We start from the raw sequence: 22,890 nt of genomic DNA, 5'->3' as shown, positions 1-22,890 counted from the left end.
GCCAATATATACAAGAGTCAAGTTTACACTTATCGAAATTTAAAATATAATAGTTCTTTGAAATAATAAAATTTTATGTACAAAATTAGCTTTTTTAAATTATTCAATTTACTAAAAATAAACTAAAATTTTGTCATTAAAATTACTTTCTTTGATTAAAAGAATAAAAAATACCAGAATAAATTATTATTATTCTTTTTATTAAAAACTATAGTTTCAAAAAAAAAAAAAATCTTAAAAATTCGAATAAAAAAAAATTCAAAAATCGGTAAAAAAGAAATTCTACTCAAAAATCACCGAAAAAAAAAATCAATTACCTTTTTCTTCAGGTGGAAGATCATCCTGAGAATCATGATCATGAGCAAGATCAGGACTTGGTGCTTCGGCAGTCGTACCTTCTCCTAGACAACCTTCACCTTTTGTTGGTACCCATAATTGTTGACCGGGATAAATAAATGTACTTCCAAGCCTATTGAGTTTGCTTAATTCTGACGGGGTTGTGTCGAATCTTGCAGCTACCGATGTGAGTGTATCTCTATCGCCCACCTAAAAAAAAAGAAAAAGAAAATATCAATCATCTCTTAACTATTAAATAATTCATTCGGCTCTTTATAAAAAAAAAAAATTGCTTCACAATGTCAAGTTATTGTTTTCAAAATAAACAATTTTTACAAGAACAATAATTCAATAAGAAACTGACAAATATCATAAATCAAATATTAACAATTGCGTCAATACTTTTATCATCTTTTATAGTATTTATACAATTATTTATTAAATTAATTAATTTTAACATTAATAAAACATATTAAAGACAAACAAGATATAAATATAGAAAAAAAAACAAACAGAGAAATAACATATTTATTTAGGGAAAAAAATAAAATATGAGAAAACAAAGCTTTGATTTGCGGAAATCTAAAAAATCGACTTAAGGATTTTTCTTTTTTATATATAGTATTAAAGAATTTTGTTCGGAAATGACCCACAAGTAAATGGACGGATAATCGGATTTAAAGATCAAGCAAAAAGCATCTTCAAATGGCATTAATCCAAAGGTGAATGAATATTTTTCAACTGTAAAATACTGAAAACTTGAATTTCAAATTTTCTTTTTATTATTATTTAATTTAAAATAAAAATAAATCGTTAAAATATAATTTCTTCATTTAAAACAATTATTTTTAAAAATTTTTCAAAATAATTTTTCTACCAGTTAGAAAAAAAAATATATATTTTCAAAAATATTCATCAAACTGTTTCTTTTTATTAAATCAGTAATCAATATTCAGGTATTTTAATGTGATTTTAAAATTTTTTCAACTCTCATCACTCTTTAAAAAAGGAGAGAGAAAAAAATAAAGTTATTATTTAAAATCGAGTCAGGATTCACATTTTGCTCGTTACGTAATGCTATATATATATATATATATATAAATATATTAATTAAAAGTGGACAACCGTTTGATCTGTCAGAATTCACATGCTGAATATCGAAATATATTAAAATTAAATTTGCATCATGACAACTGCAGTGAATAATAATCCATAATTAATAATTACATTATATGAAACAATTTCGTGTTTTCTATAAATGAATTTATATATACCTATATATATATTATATGAAATTATGGTATTCGACGTTGAAAAATCGAGTAATTTCAATTACATTTTAATAAATTTTGCCATTAATTTAGTATCATTATTATAAATTAACGTAAGCATTATTTTCAATATAATTAATATTAATAATAAACTATAATTAAAATAGTTTATTAAACTAAATTATTATACATAGAAATTCATCGTATAATTTAAACAATGAACTAAAATAAATTGAATTAAAGTGAGAAATTAAACACTAATTAAATTGAAATAATATTTTTGATTAAAAATTATTCTCAAAAATTTGATTATTTAAAATAATCCAATAAAAATTTATTATCTTTGTGCGTTTTATTTAGTTCTACATTTAATTTTGATAAACATTTTTTGTAAAATTTTTATTTCATGAAAAAAAAAAAATTTCGAACAGAAAATTCAATTTATGGAAAAATTTAGTTTAAATTCGAACTTTATTTTTTTGGAAAATATTGCGTCTTAAAAAAATTCAATGTCTGGTAATTTTGAACAGCAAACGAAATCAGTACACATCGTGAACGAAATAAAACGACCGAATCAATAAACGCGACTAATGTTCTGTAAACGTAATAATTTTATCCTTCTTGCTGTTAGCCTTGTTCCTATACGAAACTATATAAAAGTCAATAATAAATCTTTCATGGATTCTTTAGCATGCCAACTCTATTCCTCATATCTTTGCGCTGTTCGAGGTGAAGAGCCCGATCCATATTATATACATATATATATTAGAATTCCTGTCCCACATAAAGTCATTGTTAGGAAAATGATGGTCAAAAAGAAAAGAAAACCCATTACTCGAGTTTTTGTGAAATATTTAAATATTAAAGCAAAAGAGAAAAATAGGCTTTAAAGCCAGAAGAAGAAGAAGAAGAAATGGACAACTGAAAGGTGAAAAAAAAAAAAGTTGACACTGCTCTATAAAATAAAAAGACGGAGATACTGTATTATTTTTCATCCCCCTTTTCCCTGCTAAGTTTCACAGCACAAAAGTGTTTCTCTATCTCTGTTTCTATACGTGCAGATTCTCTGAGTCCCAAAGAGAAAAATTTATTATTGAGCGGAAGCCTCTTTCAGAAACATCAGACAATTGAAATTCTCTCGGTGCTCTCATTTTTTTTTTTGCTCCTTCTCAGCTAAATTAAAAAATAATAAATTTTACTGCAATTTTTTGATAATTCTTTCGTGAATATTTTCGGTTATTTAAATTTACGAATAAAATTTTTTAATGTAGTTAATTATTTTTTTAAATATTGTACAATAAAATTTAAAATGAAATTAATAATAATTATTGAAAATTGAAAAATATTTAAAAGAAAATTATAAAAGAAATGTCCCATGAGAAGTTTATTTTATTAAAAATAATAAATTTTAGTGCAATTTTTTTGATAATTCTTTCGGGTTTTTAAATTTACGAATAAAATTTTTAAATGTAGTTAATTTTTTTTTTAATTTTGTACAATAAAATTTAAAATGAAATTAATAATTATTGAAAATTGAAAAATCTTTAAAAGAAATGTCCCATGAGAAGTTTTTTTTTAATTTTAAACAAAAATATAATTTTTAATTTAATAATGAAAATGCCTTGTATTTATAAATAAATAATACAAGGCTTTTTTGTATTATAAATAATTAATCGGTTTTAACAAAAAGAAAATTATTTTTTGGATTAATTGGTACATTTACCATTTTGCGTACTAAAAAAAAATTGGTACAATTTTCTCTAAATAATATTTTGCACGCCTGTCGCAAGGGAATGACGAGGGGGTCTGATTAGTGTAATCAACAGCAATTAATTCATCGACAAGGGAGCATGGCATACGTAACCTAGAAACACGCGGACACGTATTGCAAGGGTCAAGTCAATCCTAATTACAGCTCCGATTAATTAGAAGGGTCAATTCTGTGAATATATATAGATATCGAAATAGCAGATGTGCCTAAATCACAAATCGTAAACGTCAATGACAACCGCGTGTGTTCGTATAAATAGATTGAAAATATCGATATTTTCTTTTTTTTTTTTTTTGCAATCCTAATGACAAAGCATTTTAACTTCCTGCTTTGACAGATTATTTCCTCTCTGATATAATAAATGAAAATATATCCATAATTTTTCCTCTTTTTTTTTTTTTTTATCAATGAGAGAAACGTGTCTCGATAAAATCTCTTTATCAGTGTATAAAAGAAATTCTGTTTTCATCTGCTTATCAAAATTTCATATCTTATCTGTGATTGCAAATTTTCAAATTAGTAATACAAAAGAAGTGATTTCATTTCTGTATATACTTCACATAAAAAAAATCGATTTCTATTTTATTTAATTTTTATATAATATAATAATTAATATTAATTTTTATAAAGCAAATTTTTGTTTCAGAAAAAAAAATTTCGTAAAAATCGAATTTCTAATGGATTTTTAAAAATTTTGCAACAAATTGTAAAGAGGAAATAATGATTGACGAGAGTAGATATATTTTGGTATAATTTTGGCTGCCACAAGTCATACATAGTTCGCGTTCACGTGACATTCCTTGATTCACCCCTTGAGCTCTAGAATTTCGCAAACGCTCTAACGGAAATTTTCCTCGTTCCATATATAACAAGAGATGAACTATCTTAATATTGGCATATGATAAAATAAACTAGAAATTAAATTTCAACTAATTAATTTTCCAAAGACAAACTTCTATAATATAATAAATTTGCTTTATTAAATATTATTATTTAAGAGTTTATTGACTTCAAATTAATTAATCGAATCCAATAAAAAAATCCGATTTTTTAAATCTGTTTTTAAATCCGATTATTTTAATAATTCCTGATAATTTCATTATTATTATTATTATAATCACTGTTCTTGTGATAATTTATCTATAAAGTTTTTTTTTCTCTCTCTTTCTCTTTTTTTTTATCAATTTGATAAATGATTAAAAATAAATTTATCGATGAATCACGAGATTCTGTTTACCAAGTTGGATCGATATAATATACCTTTTGTAATTAATCAATTTTCGTTATGATACGTGTATATATATATATATTTTCTAGGAACGTTCATGTAATCATGTTACAACAAATTATGAGCCGTGTAGCCAGATGTGGAGAATATCCAGCAAAGTACGCAGCAGGTAATTTCATTAAGCAAATTAATATTACCCACGGTCTATTACCCATCCTCTTAACGGATAACTCACATTATTGCGGATTTACTAAACATCGCGCGCTCTCGTCCTATGGCTCCACTACTAGTTATTACTATCTATTAATTCCATGGCAAATACTATTATACTGAACGATGCCTAATTTCACGGAAAATCAATCGAGCGAAAATAGATGTTTTTGAAATTTAAAATTTCTTTTTATTTCAATTTTGATATTTTTTTTGATTTTTTAATTATAAAAAAAAAATTGAAAATTTCGAAAAATATTTCCATCTCTTTTATCTCTGGTTAAAGGAACCAAAAATTTCCGTTCGCCGAAAGGAAATGTCACTTCCTATCAGAATGAAAAAAGCAAATTTTTTTTTTATAATTTATGTTCGAGATTAGAGTACAATCATAAATTATTAAAAAAAATGTAGCTGCTCTTGTTCTATGATTTTATATAATTACTGAATTATTAATTAGCTGAAATGTTATTTTTTTATATACGAAAACAAAAATGGTAGAAAACAAAAAATTGAGTAAAAAATTTCAATTAGTTAATTCTTTTTTAAATACAATTTTATAGTAAAGAATTTTAATTAAAAACGAATTCCATCTGTTTGCCAGGAAACTTTTTGAATTAAAAGAAGCTTTGATGTCTGTTTGAACTTTAGATTAAGAGACATTTCTAAGTTGCGGCCTGGTTGCAGAGAGAGAGAGAGAGGGAAAGAGAGAAAGCAAAATTCTATTGAATACAAAATGATAAAAGAAAATTCGAGTTACAAATTACTCACCGTATAAGCGGTGGTGCTAATGGGTTGTGATACCCGGCCATGTTTCTTTTCTTGGGCTGACGAACTATCCTTGCTGTCATTATCGGAATCTGGAAAATAATTAAACATTATTTTACAATTTCAGAAAAAAAATTTAATTTTTATAATTCAAATAATTGAATATTTTATTTATTATCTTAATATTATTTTATTAATATTATTTATTAATATTATTTATTATTAATAATAATAATATTAAATTAAAAATAATTAAATAACCGTAAATTATTATTAAACAATTCTCCCAATCATTTGTTTCTTCCACCAATTGAAATTAGAATCAGAATGAGCCAAAAATTTTGAACGTTCAAATGAACGAAATTTTTTTTGCAACTACGAATTTTGTTTTAAATATCTAAAAAGAAATTATTAATTTAATAATTGTTTAATTTACTGTTTTATTTTACATGGACATCATCAGTTTTAATAATTTATAGATTGAAAAAAATATTTCGTTCATTTAAACGTTTAAAACTTTTGGCTCATGAATCAGAGAAAATTTTCCGTTATTATTATTTTAATAGAACCATAAAATTAAACTTGTTTATACAATGTTTGAAAAATTTTTTTTTTTTGTGTGATAAACAACAGATGAAGTCTCGTGATGAATTTATATTATAAAATAGTTGATGAGAAGAGACAATAATCTTCAATTTATCGCGGATTGTTTTCTCAATATAAATGAGTAACGATACGTTTTCTTTTGATTTCTGCGAGCACGAGCTTTTGTCATATTATTATTATTATTATTATTTTATACAGGACTGTTATTCAAATGGCAATTAAAATTATTTAAGCGAATGTCCTTCTATTGTCAAATCCATCATTTTCAGGGACATATATTTTTTTTTATTATTTGCAAGTTACATTGTTATTAAAACATAAAAATAATTCAATATTATTGTTTGTCATTATGTTAGGAAAATATTTTTTTCTTTATAACGTTAATTTTCCAATTTTTGAATTTTAATTTTGGAAAAAAATTAAATTTTTCAAATATTTGTTATTTAAAATCTAAATTAGAAAAGTGAGTTATTATTATTGGTAAATAATTTTGGTGATTCAAATTTAAATTTAAATTAGAAATTTAATAAAATCTGATTAAAAAGATTTTTGAATTAAAAAAAAAACTGTAACCATACCGAGATATAAAAAATATTGAGGTGTTCCACGGACTACGTAATAGACTACGTAATTTTGCAATTCTTTCTTAAAGATGTGAACATTCTTGGCCTCATATTCCCCATTTTCCCACTCGGATGCTGATACAGGAAATGTGCAATCCATATTCCTTAAATTTGACCCCCTTTTGTGATAATAATTACATATATTCACCATAAAACACTCACAATTTTCTTATACATTTTTTGATTTCACTTTTTTAATTAAAATTCTTCAAAAAAAAAAAAAATAATTCATGTGTCACAAATTTTTGAATTTTTTTTCTGAAATAAATAGGAAATTAAAAAATTTTTTTAAAAAATAAAATATTAAATTTCCACTTTTAATTTTAAATACAATCTAAAGAGAAAATATTTAAAATATAAAATATTTATTTATATTTTAATTTAATTATTTTTTTTTTAAATTATAGAGAATAAATTTTTTTTATCACACAAAAATTTCAAGTATGGACAAATTCATTTATTTTCTATATAAGTCACATGTGCTTCAGTTGAGAAGTTGAAACTGGGACTGAGAGTTTCTCACACCTCAATTATCAGAAGCAGGACCGTCTCTCACAAAATTGCGGACGAAATTAAAAATCCATTTTTAGATAAATATTCCATTAAAATTATTATTTTTTTTTTACAAATATTTCTATTTAATATGGCGAATAAGAATTTTTTCAATAATTCATAAGAGTAAAAAATATAACATTTTTTAAAAAAAAAAATTGAAATAAAATCACAGAATAAAAATAAAAAAACAGAAAATTTTAAATAGTCACTAAAAAAAAAAAAAATTGTTTAAAATATAATAAAAATTCTTGAATATATTTTTAATTGTCGAATTTTATAATTTAATAAAAATAGAAAATTTCTTTTTTCAAATGAAAAAAAAAAATTCCATTCTCAGTATTTATAATATATTTTACGGAGGTATTTGAAAATTACGAGACGGTCCTGGAGACGTATTAAGTATCTACAGATCTTTTTGCATGCGTCTGTTAATTACAGACGGTATTACTTACAAGTCGATTAGTTAAAGCAGACTCAGAAAATGAGGTTCCTAATTGTTTTTTTTTTCAAAACTATGTATATTACAAAAAAAAAAATTTGAAACAATTTTTTTTTTTTTTGTAGCCTATTGCTAATAATTTACAAAAAAAAAAAAAACTTAACACTTCTATAAATACTGTTTTTTTTTTCTTCGAATTCTATATTTTATCTATATAGAAACGTTCGATAAGATAATATTAAAAAAACGAGGTTACATTATATTGATAATTAAAAGTGTTTAATAGACACGCACTGATAACGATTTCCAATAATAATATAGGACTGTAAAAAAGTTCTAATATATATATATTATTTTATTGATTAGGTCACTGAACTAAAAATCAAAATTAAAACGTCAATTTATAAAAAACAAAAATTACTTGCGTAAAATGTGAAAAAATTAACACGAGATAATAAATAAATAATAAATTAGATTAAATTAAATTGTAAATTTTAATACAGAATTTTAATTTTATTTCCTTTTTTTTTCTAAAACATTAAACGCACGAGGTTATAAAATAAGTCTGGAATCTTTTACAGTGTGGTTATTGAAGAATGACAGGTAAGGTATAACATTTACGATATTTTTAGTTTTACGATCACTTTTAACAATTTAAAAACAAAATTAAAGCATTAAACCTCAAAAATAACGTAAAAATTGTATTTTCTTACATTTTTCATGCTTGAGAAATTTCTTCAAAAATAATTAATTTAAAAAAAATAAACCACTTTAAAATCTAAATTTTAAATCTAATATCTTTTAACTGCAATGCAAATTTAAATCCTGCAGGTGTTGTTTTATAATATGAATATTATTTTTCACAATTAAAAAATATCTCACGTCAATGCGAATATTATAGATAACAAAAATAAAGATAGAATTATTAATAATTAAAATTATTAGAATTAGAATTAAGAATTTTGACGTTAAGTTGTTACATAACCTAAAAAGCATTTATATAATTGTTTCAAACTTATTTATATCTTATTCATTAATTATTTATTATTGTAAATAAAGTAGAAAATTACTAGTGAAATAATGCAAATTATATCCATAGTTAAATAATGTCAGTTCATTAAAAAAAAAAATACAAAAAACAATTTAAAAAAAGAGGAAAAAATTACAAAAAAACATGTTTAAAAACAAACCATTGTTTCATATATCAAAAATTTCCCATAGAATTCTCTTCTAAATATAATTGCACTAAATTCATTTTAATTAATTGAGTAAAAAGAAAACTTGAAAAAAGATTTAAATAAAAAACGTCAAATTAACACATGTGACTTGTTTATAATTTGTTTTGCAAATTTTAAGCATCGATTAAAGCGCCACACTGGGGGAAAATGGCGAACTATTGAAATTTAAAATTCAAAATTAGGACACTAATTAAAAATGATAATTATGTAAAAAAAAGAAAAATGCTTTTAAACACACAATAAAAGCGACTGATAATTATTGAACGATATATATAAATGACTGAAAGAGAGGAGTCACGAGACTTTACACGTGACACAAGATTTGCGGAGTGAGAGCGAAACTTGACTATACTGCTGAGAGAGCAACGAGAACCTTGGCGGCCATATTATATTTTAGAATTACGTCACAATTGGCGCTTTTATTTGATTTTACATTAGTGTGTATGTTTATAACAATGTCACTGACAGTGTATTACTCGTTCGACACTTGACTATTTTTAAAATATACTTAAAACAAATTAACTGGTTAGTCATTCTTATAATAAGTCCAATTATCATTCGATTTAATATAGTTTTAGTAATTTCAGGGCCGTAATGAGTAAGAAAAATTATAAATTAATTTCATGAATATTAAACATTATTTACAATTTACAATAATAAATAATTAAATAAATTTTTAAAATAATTCCCATCCCATGGAAAATTTTAAGTTTTGTCACTTTTAAAACTTGCACTTTTTTTTACTAAATTTATAATAATATATAATTAAATAATTATGTATTATGTAATTAAATAATATTATTATTATTATATTAAATAATTATGTTTAAAAATAATTAAATAATAAATTTTTGAAAAATAAATAAAAAATTATTTTTGAAACTAAAAATTATTATTATTATATTAAATAATTATGTTTAAAAATAATTTAATAATTATGCGTAAAAATAATTCAATAATTATGCTTAAAAATAATTTAATAATTATGCTCAAAAATAATTTAATAATAATGTTTAAAAATAATTAAATAATAAATTTTTAAAAAATAAATAAAAAATTATTTTTGAAACTGAAAATTAGAAAATAGGAGAAAATATTTTAGAAATATATTTTTAAATATAAAGTCAAAAGCAATTTATTTAAAAAGAATTTTTTACTACTATATGAAAAGAATGAGAGTGCTTTAGAAAATTTTAAAACTTTGTAATTCAATACGTGACTTTTTGTAGAGTAACACACGTGTGACTTGGACTTCTGTTTCCAAACAGACTCACGTTTCGTTTTCAACTACGATATTCTTATGAGCCAGACTTTTATTTATATATTTATATACGTGTCAATAGTTATTAAATTTATCACAATCAGTGCAAATATTTATCTTACACTTGATAGCAAATGCAGTTTATCGCATGTGAGAAAAATGTAATCCTTACTTCAATTTTTATTTAATTTTAATTTATTATTATTTATTTTTAATTTTTTTAAATTCGTTTTTTTAAAAATAAAAAATATATTTAAAATTGTAATTTAAAAAAAAGTAACTGCAATTTAATTTAAAAAATTAATTACAGTATTCTTTTTTATCTTTTTGAAAAAAAAATTCTTTATAATTATTGCAATTTTTATTTTCTTAGAAAAGGAATTTTTTTTTTTTTTAAAAAAAAAGAGAGATAATTGTATTTGTACACGCGCGATTTTAAAATATCACAATTTTTTGCAATACTTGGGTATACTTTGCGAAATTAAATTTCAACTTAGTTGATAAAAAATATTTTCAAAATTATATTCTTTTAGGTAAAAAATTAATTTTATTTTCATTTAATATTTTTTCTGATACTATATATATATTTATAGAGCAAAAAAATAATAAATTTCTCCCAAAAAAAAAAATGTTTAAAAAAAAAAAAAAAGAAATTAAATAACTCACCTCTGGAAACTTTGTCGATGGATTCAAATCGTCCTTCAACTTTATTTCGCAAAGAATCGAGATCAAATGGAGTTGTGAATCCATGGTCCACACTGCGACTTTTGCTCCTAAAAAAAAGCACAAATATTATTTTCCATTTTTTTCTTTTTTTTTTGAATTATTAATTTTCATATTTCCAAAATTTGTATACAATAATTTGCTATTAAACTTTCTTTAGTGGTGGAAAAAAAAAATTTATATTAATTATAAAAAATTTTTATAAAAAAATAATTAAAAACTTTTTTTTTTTTTTTTTCAAAAACTAATTTACACTATAGTTGAATATGCATATATAATCAAACTATACGAGTTATTGAACTGAGCTCAACAATTTAATTTATTATCCCCCTAACAACAAACTATGTTTAAGCAATATTACAAAAGCGGAGAGTTTCAACACTCTAATTAACATCGTGGAACGTAATAGTGACCTAATTTTATAAATTAATTTAATATTTTCAGTACCTGCAATAAAAAAAAAAATAATAATTGATTCAATTTTGGAATTTTCAATATATTGATAAATGAATTGATATATATTTAATAGAAACTATTTTTAAAAAAAAAGAACAATTAAAATGAGATAATTAAATTTTGTGAAAATGAAAAACGATTGAAATTAAATTTTTACAATAAATTATTAACTAAACAATTACACGCAAGCAATAATAATAATATATCAAAGGTCAAAAAATAAATTCAAAATTATTGCATCATGCAAAAAAAAAAAAAAATTTATAATCTAATATTAAATATCAAGCGTGCAATATAATTCTAATTTTTATATATGTTCCACAAACCTTCACGAGAGAATGTTTTAAAAATACGAGGCGGCCTATAAAAGTTTAATAAAAAAATATATATATTAAAAATTTCATTTTGTTTTCATTTTTTTTTTTTTTCTATTTTTATCCAAAAGAAAAAAATAACAAGTAATTTTTGTCACTCTTATCATAAAAATGACAACATACAAAGAAAAAAAAAACTAATAAATTTAAAGTCAATAAAAGAATAAAAAAAAGGAATTATAATCTTGTAATTGAATCGAAAAAAAATTTATTGATTCACATTTATTTAAAAAAATTATTAATAAAATAAATCAATGACATTTTTTAACCGAATTTTTAATAAAATATTTATTTTACTGAATTTTTTTTCCATTTTCCAATTGGCTTTATTTCTAATTTATTTTCTAATATATAAAATTATTTGTATTTATTTTTAATTGAAAAAAATTATTTTTATTTATTTATAATTAAAAAAAATATATAGAATAAAATAAAAATTAAAAATTAAAAATTAAATTTTTTTCTAAATTACAAACCTGAAATAAGTTGCTGTGAGATTTTCCGTGGATCTTGTATGTAAGACATCCTGGGACATCCGTCGAGATCTATATGACAACAAAAAATGCAAAACAAAACAAAAGTGAGAAATACATGCTAGCAAAAGTGCAAAATAAAAACTAATTAGAGCAAACTAAATACAAATTAAAATTGCAGACGAAGCAAATATATATATATATATATATATATATATATATATATATATATAAATACGCAGTTAAGTTTAATTAAGCTCCTAGGAAATGCAGCGTGCAATTCCTCTTTATATATATAAATATAAAATACTTTATGCTGTTTTATAATCAACGAATGCAAAAATTATTGGGAATTTTATCCTGAAAAATAATGATCGAATGGTGAATTTTTTTTTTTTTTTGCTCTAAAAGGTAAATGAAATTTAATAAAAAAAATTGTTTTTATCAATTTAAATCAGATTGTGTGGAGTAAAATGAATTTAAATGGGTTTCAGATAAAATATATGATTTTAGAAATACGAATTTTCAAAAATTATTTTCAAAAAAATTATGAATTTTTTTATTCAAATATGTTTTTTAATTAAATATGTAAAAAGTGGAAATTAAAACTATTTTTTAATTTTATTTCAAAACAAAAAATTTTCTTTCGCACAATTATAATTTTTAATTGAAACAAATTAAATTTATATTTGAACCGAAATAAAAATTTATTTGAACCTAATGAAATTTATTTGAACCGAAATAAAATTTATTTCAAGTAAATAAAATTTATTTCAAGCAAATAAAATTTATTTGAACGGAAATGAAAATTTATTTGAACCTAATGAAATTTATTTGAACCGAAATAAAATTTATTTCAAGCAAATAAAATTTATTTGAACCGAAATGAAAATTTATTTGAACCTAATGAAATTTATTTGAACCGAAATAAAATTTATTTCAAGTAAATAAAATTTATTTCAAGTAAATAAAATTTATTTTCACTAAATAAAATTTATTTTTAAACAAATAATTAATTTATCTATTCGAGAGAAGTATTAATTTTTTTTGGGTTTAGAAGAGAAAAAAAAAATTTTTCTATTTGTAAAACAATATTATTATTCTTCAACTATTTTCAGGGTCTAGTGCAAGCACCTTGGTTTTGATATAATATATGTTTAAATTTTCTATACGAAGTTTACCATTTTCGTAATCATTGAGAATTTCGAGATGCCTCGACAATATATGTATATGTAATCTGCATACAAATCAGCTCGTTGTCAAGTTTCATGCATACGAATGTTCAACTCATTTTCCCTCGCACTATTCTTAATGTGGATCTTCAACTTTTAAAATGAAACCCATTAAATTATAATTTCATAATAATTATCAAAAAAAAAAAAAAATTTAAGACCTATTCACCTCTAAATTCATATATTTGCAAAAAAAATTTTCTAAAATTTTTTTCCACTAAATTTTACCAAAAAATTTATTTTCATTAAATACAAAAAGAAATTTTTTTCTACTTTTCAGTGAAACAAAAAAAATTCCAAATTCTATGACAAAAGAGAAAATGGAACATTAATTTTCATGTAGTAATTATACTTAACTAAATTGTCTGCAGTTAAAGTGATTTTATTTCAGCCATTAAAATCGGTTAATGAAAGCTTCTATTAACATTTCAATTCAAAGTCTCTTTTGAGAGAGAGAGAGAGAGAAAGAGCTGATCCACTATCTGAGATTTCGCAGCTTAATTCAATGGAATGCTCAATGGTAGATATATGAAAAGAGAGAAACCAACTGGAGAATTATTGGTTTAATATGGTGTATGAAATTCAAATATTCTACAAATGTTGAAAATAACATGGTTTAATTAGAATTCTAACTATACTGAGAGATAATAAAAATTTTTTAAAAAAATAATTCCAGTAAAATAAGAATTTTTTCAAAAATTAAATTTTTTAATTTCACTTCAAAAAAAAATCCTGCCAATTATTTATTATAAATAATTAAAATTTTTTTTTTTTGTTTAATCTTTGAAATTATTTTTCAAACTAAAAATTATAATTTTTTTGGAAATTATTATTTAAACTAAAAATTATAATTTTTTTGGAAATTATTATTTAAACTAAAAATTATAATTATTTTGAAATTATTATTTAAACTAAAAATTATAATTTTTTTTTTTCAATCTTTGAAATAAATTATAATTTTTCTTTTTTTTAATCTTTGAAATTTACGGTTATAAATCTTTGAAACGTAAAAAGAACGTGACAATGTACTTTTTCATGCATAAATTTCCTGTTACGTCAATATAAACTCGCGAGTTGCTTGAAATAATTGAAAAATACGTTTTTGTTTAGAAGTATAATATGTAAAATATATATATTTTTTTTTTCAAAAAGAAAAAGTTGTCATTCGTGATGAAATCGCGCGTATAACATATCTATAATAACAAGTGAAAATTATCAAATTTGGCATGCATAACTAAATGTTTTGCCAAAAGGAAAATCGATGAGATATAATTTTCTGTGAAAATCTGTTGCTTATTATAAATTACAAAACTTTATTGAATTTATTTTTAGATTTTTTTTTTTTTATTTATTATTAGCTTTCTATTTGTTATTCAAAAAAGCGTTATTTTAAAAATAATTTTCAATTTTATAAAAAAAATATCTGAAATTATTTATTTTATTATCAAATAAATATTTATCTGGACGAAATAATTTTTAATTTTCAAATCAAATAAATTGATAATAGTAAAATTATTAATTTTCTTTTTCTCTTTTTATTAAATTACGTTTTATTTTCAATGCATGTTTAAAAATGACGAAGGAAGAAATTTATAAAATAAATTAAAAGAAAAGAATACAAAAAGAAAAAAAATTAGGTTGATTAAAAGAAAACAGTCCTGTGTTTGAAGAAGAAGAAAAAAAAGAACGATTTTCTGCTTCTTGTTTCAAAAGAAAGTAGATAGTTTCCTTTGATTATCTCTCGTGTGAGAGCAATTTGCTCTATTTTGTCGCCACAACGAGCAGGTGTTTTCAAGAACCTATTTTAAAGCACTCTTGTTTGGAATAATTAGACTTTTTTTTTGTTCATTCTAAATATTTTTTTTTTTTTTTTGAAAAATAAAAATTCACTTTCCAGTAAAAATCCAATACAAAAGGAGAATAGAACAAAATTATCAAAAAAAAAAAAAAAAAAAAAAAAATGTCACAAAAAAAATCTTTTTAACTTCTAATTTAAAATTTTATATAATAAACATGAAAATTCTCTACACAAATTTTAATATGTAAATTATTTTGTCTTTTAATTAACTTTTCATACACTGGGAGAAAAATATTTAATTTCCCTTTGTGTGATAATGAAAAAATTAATTTGAGAGAAAAAATACATTTCTGCCCCCTTTTTTTAAGATTTATTTTTAACACAAAAAAAAAATATTTATTGCAATTTTTTTTTCTTTGACTAGGTATATTATAGAATTAATCAGTGATTTTCTAGAATTAAAAAAAATAAACTAATTATTATTAATAATTAAATATTACTAAATAATTAATTATTATTAATAATTAAATATTACTAAATAATTAATTATTATTAATAATTAAATATTACTAAATAATTAATTATTATTAATAATTTTAATAATAATATTAAAAAAATATCAAATTTTTGAAAAAAAAAAAATATGAAATTTTTCGTGAAAATTAAACGGTAAAATGACATTGTCATTTATATAAACGAGTTACCAAACTTGTTTGACAATATTTATCGTCTTTTTTCCTGTTTTTTTATATTTTTTTTTTTTTTTAAGAAAACGGTGCAGGAAAAAGAATTTTTTTTTATAAAAAAGGGGGAGTACTTCTATACTCTCGAAATTCAAATTAAACTTGGGAACCAGTAACGTCGACCTATTTTGCCATTTTAGAGCGACAACGCATTCCCTCGCAATGCGGTTTAATATTCTCTGCAAATACTGTTGTATTTACACAGAACAACGTACCTCAAGCGTGCCCGATTTTTTTTTTTTTTTTGGTTTAAATTTCACTAGGGATTCATTTCTTTTATAAGGAAAATTTACTTTTCTTATCATCTTTACCAATATATATATATTTGGAAAAAAAAATTTCGTATTTTTAGATAAAAAAAAAAAAATATATTTAATTAATACTTAAATTTATCAGTTAATTAATTAAAATTATTAATTTTCGAAATTGGAAAAAGTTAATTAAAATTTTAAAAAATGTAACAATATCGTATATATGAAAAAAGTCATAGATTTTAATGGATGTTTAGCGTTAATTAAATTAGATGTTAATGTATATAGGGGATTGTTGTCTTTGGTCCATAAATGGAGCTGTGCCATTTAAGATGATGATAATACAAAAACTACAACTAAGCTTATACTCTTAAATATAAATAAACCTACTTTTACGAGAAAATCCAAATGACTTTTTTAATGGGTTTTATAAACTTCATTTTACACAATTACTTTAAATTCTATTGTATTTATTCAAGAATTTTAATCAGGCAAAATAATCAAGATATTCTAATTTTGAAATTCTACCAAAAATATATTTAATAAAATATTTAATAATTAATTTTATTATTAAAAATATTATATATAAAAATATTAATTAATTATTTTATTTTGAAAAATATTAATTTATATAAAATAAAAATTCAATTTTTTTTATATATATATAAACAAAATTTAGTTATTTATTTATTAATTAAGCTTCAGCCTTTCGGTCCAGAAGTGGACTTGGTTTAATACAAAATTAAAAATACAAACAAAATTTAGTTAAAAATTCAACATTTTTTGATTTTATTTCTAAGACAAAAAATTTTATACAAATAAAAATGTAGTTTTTATATTTTAAATGGGAAAAATTTATTTATCCCCCCCACCCCGAAAAAAAGTGTAATCCCGGAAACAAATTGCCATTGTGTCATGAACAAATAATTGAGCTTGTGTGTGACACTGCGCTTCTTTTTTTTTTCTCTCTCTCTCTCTCTCTGCTCGTAAAAGATACTTGAATGAATAAAATTCACCTTTTTCGCGAGGAATAAAATAAGCTCCCTAGACTACTTTGCGGTTATTGCTTCTTTATCCGATTAAACTTACGTAAAAGCGTCCTCTATAGTATGGCAAAAGTTTTGTTTCAACTTAAAAGCACCTTGATTCACTTTTCAATTTTATTCATTTCCCAAACTTGAAATTGTTCTTATTATTTCCTTTATATTTAAACGAAAATTAATAATTTATTCAGATTCACTATAGAACAATACAAATTTAATCGTAATTCTTAAAAAATAAAAAAAACAATATAGTGAAAAAAATTTTGATTTGATTCAAATAATTGTTTACTTTACTATTAACAAATAAATATTTATTTGATACAAATAATTGTTTACTTTACTATTAACAAATAAATATTTATTTCATTCAAATAATTGTTTACTTTACTATTAACAAATAAATATTTATTTATATTAAATAATTATTATTTGAGATGATATTTTTTTTAAATACAAAAATTATTGGTTCAAATACAATTTATTTAATTTCAAATAAAAATTATTTCCTTCAAGTAAATATTTAATAATAGTCAAGTAATGGAATATTTGAGACAAGTAAATTTTTTTTTTTCAGTGTAAGAAATTAAATGAAATATTTCTTAAGATTTAAAAAAAATGATTTTATTATTTTTAATAACTAGTAAAAATGAAAGATAAATAAATATTTTATATTTTATTAATATTTATTATTATTTATTATTATTTATTATTATTTATTATTATTATTATTTATTATTATTATTATTATTATTATTATTATTATTGTAACTATTATTAATTATTATTTTATTATTAAATATTTATTAATATTTTATTAAATATTTTATATAAATAAAAATAATAAAATATAATTAATTAACTAGGCTCTCATATAACAGAAAAAATGTTATGATTAATTTGAAACAGAAATTATATAAACTAGAAAATTCACAGAAATAGAAAATAAATCGCACTATCATTCCTTAACTGCAATTGATTAGAAAATAATCATTTTAACAAAGTGCCGAATAATTCGAAGAGAAAATTCCATTTCGTGTGTGTATATATATATATATATATATATATGTGTACTTTCAAATAAACCGGCACGATGCCAAGAAATTTTCGTCACAAGTTTGTTTATTTACGATTCTATTTTTGAATTTGCATGCAATTTGACGATCGCCAACAGGTGAATGAAACGAAATTGCAATGTGCAAGTTTATCAAATTTCAATGATGAAAAATAAATACAAAAAAAAAAAAAATGAAATTTTTCTACCATTTTTCGAAAAATATTTTCACAAATTTTAAATGATTTCATTTTCTATAAAAAAAAATTCTAACAATTACACGATCAATTTAATTATTACTCAATTATACTTATTTATTACTGAAATAATATAAAAAAAAAATTTTACATTGAGTAACAAAAGTTTTTAACTTGTAATAATGAAATTTAGTTTTTTTTTTAAATACATTGCAACATTCATTTTTTATATGTAAAAAAAAATCATAGTTACGTGATCGGACTCACATCTTACATAGAGAAATGTATCCACAAAATTTTCAGGGTCACATTTTATATCGTGAACGAATCACATTTTAAAGATCAAACTTCAATATAATATTAAAAAAAAAAGAAAAGAAAAAAAATTCTCTTTCACAAAGGAATAGAAATTAAAAATTAACTTATTAATTATAAAAAATTATTTATTTATTTATTATTTATTTCAATTAATTTATAAAAACATAAAATTATTATTATTATAAATTATAAAATATAATAATAAATAAATATAAAATAATTTTTTTTTTTTTTTTTTTCGCAAAATTATCCAACTAATAAATATATTGTCGATCGAATAATAACAAACTGTATATTTGTTGTAAAAGTAGTATAATAGTCCAGTACTCCAGTTAAGCAACACAGTTCTATAGCGCGTTTCCGGATAGCGATAGATCGATATTCCAGTGAAGTTTGTGGCAAATATCCCGCATCAGGTCACAGCGTACGTCAAACTAGATACACTTTGCAATTTCACTTTGTTAACTCAACATTCACTAACCGGAGCGTGATGGATCCCTCTATACGCATACGTAAATATATTTTAATAATTATCCATCCATTACATGGTTTTTTTATTTTTATTTTTATTTTTATTTTTTTTTTATTTTTATAATCCGTTTTTGCAAATTAAACTTTCCCTTCAATTATAATTTAAAAGATACTATTTTTTAATTAATTACTATTTTAATTTCAAATAGCGTATTCTATGCGAAATACTCACGGAAAAAAACCACCGCCAGTGGGAATCGAACGTTGAACCTATTGCGCACGAGTCAAGAGTCCTAACCGCTAAGCCAATTTCTACATAAATTTTTTCTTTCTTAAAAAATGAAATATTTTACAAAAATCGAAGTTTTTTTTATAAATAGTTGTTTTAAATAGTTTTAGAAGTAGTTTTAAATAGTTTTAAATAGTTTTAAATAGTTTTAAACAGTTTTAAACAGTTTTAAACAGTTTTAAATAGTTTTAAATAGTTTTAGAAATAATTTGATAAAAAAAATACCGAAAAAACAAGATGTAAATTCAGATGTTCATTGCATGAACATTTTTCTTCCTCTTTATGATCAGCAAAAAAATTTGCTTCCTCGTGGAGAAAGCATTAACATTAAAATAAACATACATTAATAATATAATCATTTGAGTATACATTTGATTTATTTATTTCTAATTTATTTATTTATACATTTCAGTTAAATTTAAAAAATTAATGGACGTTAAAAAATCAAAAATTCACATTCTAGCTGAAATTTCTAAAAATTAATGAAAAATAATATATAATTTATAATTATTTACAATTATATCGATTTGTTTCAATGCAAGGAACACAATTATTTTATATTTAAACTTGAATTTAAATAAATACAAAATTTTTCAACTAAAATGTGAATTTTCTATTTTTTAACTTTAATTAATTTATTAAATTTACCTCAAATGTAAATTTTATATATACCCTGGAGGTTCTATCAGAATTCCGCCGGAACTTCCAACGTAATTTCGTCGGAATTCCATCGGAGTTCCAATTAATTTTTTTCAAAAATTTTAGAGACCTAATTCGGGCAGAATTCCGTTGGAACTCCGTCGGAATCCCATCGGAAATTCTTTGGAACTACGATGGAATTCCGACGGAATTACGTTGAAAGTTCCGGCGGAATTCTGATAGAACCTCCAGGTGGCACTTTCCAGGGAATCTTTCCAAGTGTGATATAACATGTTTCTATATATAGAGAAAAATTTGTTTCCGACACTTTGAAAATTTTTACAAACGAAAGGAACTAAAAAACTTCCTCCACGAGGAAGCAAAAGAGAAATATATTATTTTTCCAAATGGAGATTTTTTCCAATAAACACTTTTGCCATCTGGAAAATAAACGGAAATAAAAATAGTCTTTTCCATCACTAGTGGGGTTGAATAAATACAGAGGAAAAAAAAAAACTGTATCTTTCGATCATATAGACCATTATATATAAAAAAAAGCCTTTGGGCGAGGCCGAACAAAATATCCGCAAACGAATCAACAAATTGGAGTCGATTACACACGTATATGGGTATTATAGCTTTAATAATAATGGAGATCGTGAAGAGGGAACAAAAATACATACAATATCCATTTCAATATATATAAAAAAAACGAAATGAAAAATCACGCTAAAAAAAAAAATTATAGAATTACAATTTTCCAAATTATTATTCTTTATGTGTTGATTTCGAAAATTAAAAATGGATTTTTTTTTGTTTCATTTTTTGAATTTTTTTTTCTAATCAAAAAGAGAGAAGGAAAAATAAGGTCATATTCATATATAGTTGAATTATTATTTATCTGAGGTCAACAAAGCGGACTGAATTTTAATGTTATGAGCCTTAAATTCAACTGTATATATAAACTATAAAATCGTCTGTAAAATTTAGTTCCATTTACGGGTAAAACCTCTTCCGTAAAGACTCTCTCGCGCCAATCGAGCCATTAAATTAGGACAGAGATTTCCGGCAAGAGTCCTTCGTCTCTCTCTCTCTCTCTCTTTCTCTCTCACTCTGTTATATTTATTAAGGCCAGGTTATGCAAATATTGCTGTCGAAAGACATTAAAAAAAAAAAAAAAATTCGGTCCAAATTCACATATATATTAATTATATTAATTTATCTCAGAATAAAAAATTACCATAAAAATAGCTTTTTTCAATTGTTTTTTTCCTAAATATCTAATCTGAAATACTTTTTTTCCATTCTGCGAAATAAATGTAATATTTACTCGTTTAAATAAATAATATAATAATTATAAATAATAAAAGATAATAATAATAATAATAATATTTTCAAAAAAATTCAATATTTATTTACTCAAAATTAGAAAATTATTTATAAAAAATAGATTTGAAGTCAAAGTGCAATGAGTTATAAGAAAAGAGAAGTTAATGAACTTAATTATCGTTTGATTAACAACTATAGTGAGAGACGAAGGTTATTTGCACCATTCACAAGATTAAAATAGTTATAAGTCTCTCGTGAGAGTTTGAGATTAGAAATAACATTTTTTTTTTTTTGTTTTTTTTTGTTTAATAAATAAAATTAAATATTCATATATAGATCCGTTTTAACGCTGCCAATGACACAAAAAAATGCCATTTAATTTATATTCATCGGTTGTATTCTAATCTTGAAAATCGTTAAATCTCATTAATAATTATAATTCATTGATTCGTTACTAGATCTAGGAAATTTGAAGCAGGTCAAGGCAGACGAAAGCAAAATCACTTACATATTTCATTTATATAAAAAAAAAAAATAGTTATCTAACAATGTTTATATTAATTTACATTAAATAAATTTAATTACTTTTATAAAATTAATTTTATAACATTTTTTTTTTAGAAAATTACTCTTATAAAATTACATTTATAAAAGTAATTTAAAAAAACAATTAAAAACCGATTATAACAGAAAGCAAATATTTAATTATTTCGAATAGATAATTAAAATAATATAGAAATACTAAATATAATAATAGAAATTAATAAATTCAATAAAAAATTAATACACACCCAGAAAGAAATGATGTTTCTCACAGAGCCAAATAAATAATTATTACTTGTAAATAAATTTTTATTTACTTCAAATAAATCGATAATTAATAAATAAATTAATCAAGGAAATAAAAAAAAAAATTATTTTAAAAATAATTCTCATTTCAATGAAATATTAATATTCATAAAATGAAGCGTCGAAGGCTATAAAAAAAAGTGATTTTGCTTTGGTGGCAAAGTAACAGAGTCCAATGACCTTAAATCTCATTTTTCAAAAATGGCACTTTCAATGTTCATTCGAAGGTTAAACGATGAATCATCATTTTTTTCGCTGAGAAATTTTAAAAAGTAATTTTAATCTCTCTCTCTTCACTCATAATGAATCAAAGCCTTCAAGAAAAGATCTTTTACTTCGAACAAAAAAAAA

General features: G+C 21.9%; 1 protein-coding gene across 9 annotated transcripts in view; it reads right to left on the bottom strand.

The window, feature by feature from the left end:
• The window catches only part of LOC127280108 (TLD domain-containing protein 2), a 140,743-nt gene that overhangs the window by 33,011 nt on the left and 84,842 nt on the right, over nt 1-22,890 (bottom strand). For 5 of the 9 annotated variants that reach the window (XM_051302929.1, XM_051302921.1, XM_051302924.1 and 2 more), the window contains 4 exons: nt 12,333-12,401; nt 10,970-11,076; nt 5,585-5,673; nt 318-546 (listed from right to left, as the gene is read on the bottom strand). In XM_051302929.1, the coding sequence (XP_051158886.1) occupies nt 318-546; nt 5,585-5,673; nt 10,970-11,076; nt 12,333-12,401 (494 nt within the window). Of the gene's footprint in view, nt 1-317; nt 547-5,584; nt 5,674-6,765; nt 7,050-10,969; nt 11,077-12,332; nt 12,402-22,890 lie in introns of those variants that run through there. The other 4 variants (XM_051302931.1, XM_051302927.1, XM_051302923.1 and 1 more) reach the window with 2 other exon arrangements.

The sequence above is a fragment of the Leptopilina boulardi genome, unplaced genomic scaffold, assembly GCF_019393585.1.
Source record: "Leptopilina boulardi isolate dan_hultmark-lab unplaced genomic scaffold, ZJU_Lbou_2.1 LbouV2_229, whole genome shotgun sequence".
Classification (NCBI taxonomy): domain Eukaryota; kingdom Metazoa; phylum Arthropoda; class Insecta; order Hymenoptera; family Figitidae; genus Leptopilina; species Leptopilina boulardi.
The sequence above is the reverse complement of the archived record's forward strand: the minus strand, read 5'-3'. Positions and strand labels throughout refer to the sequence as shown.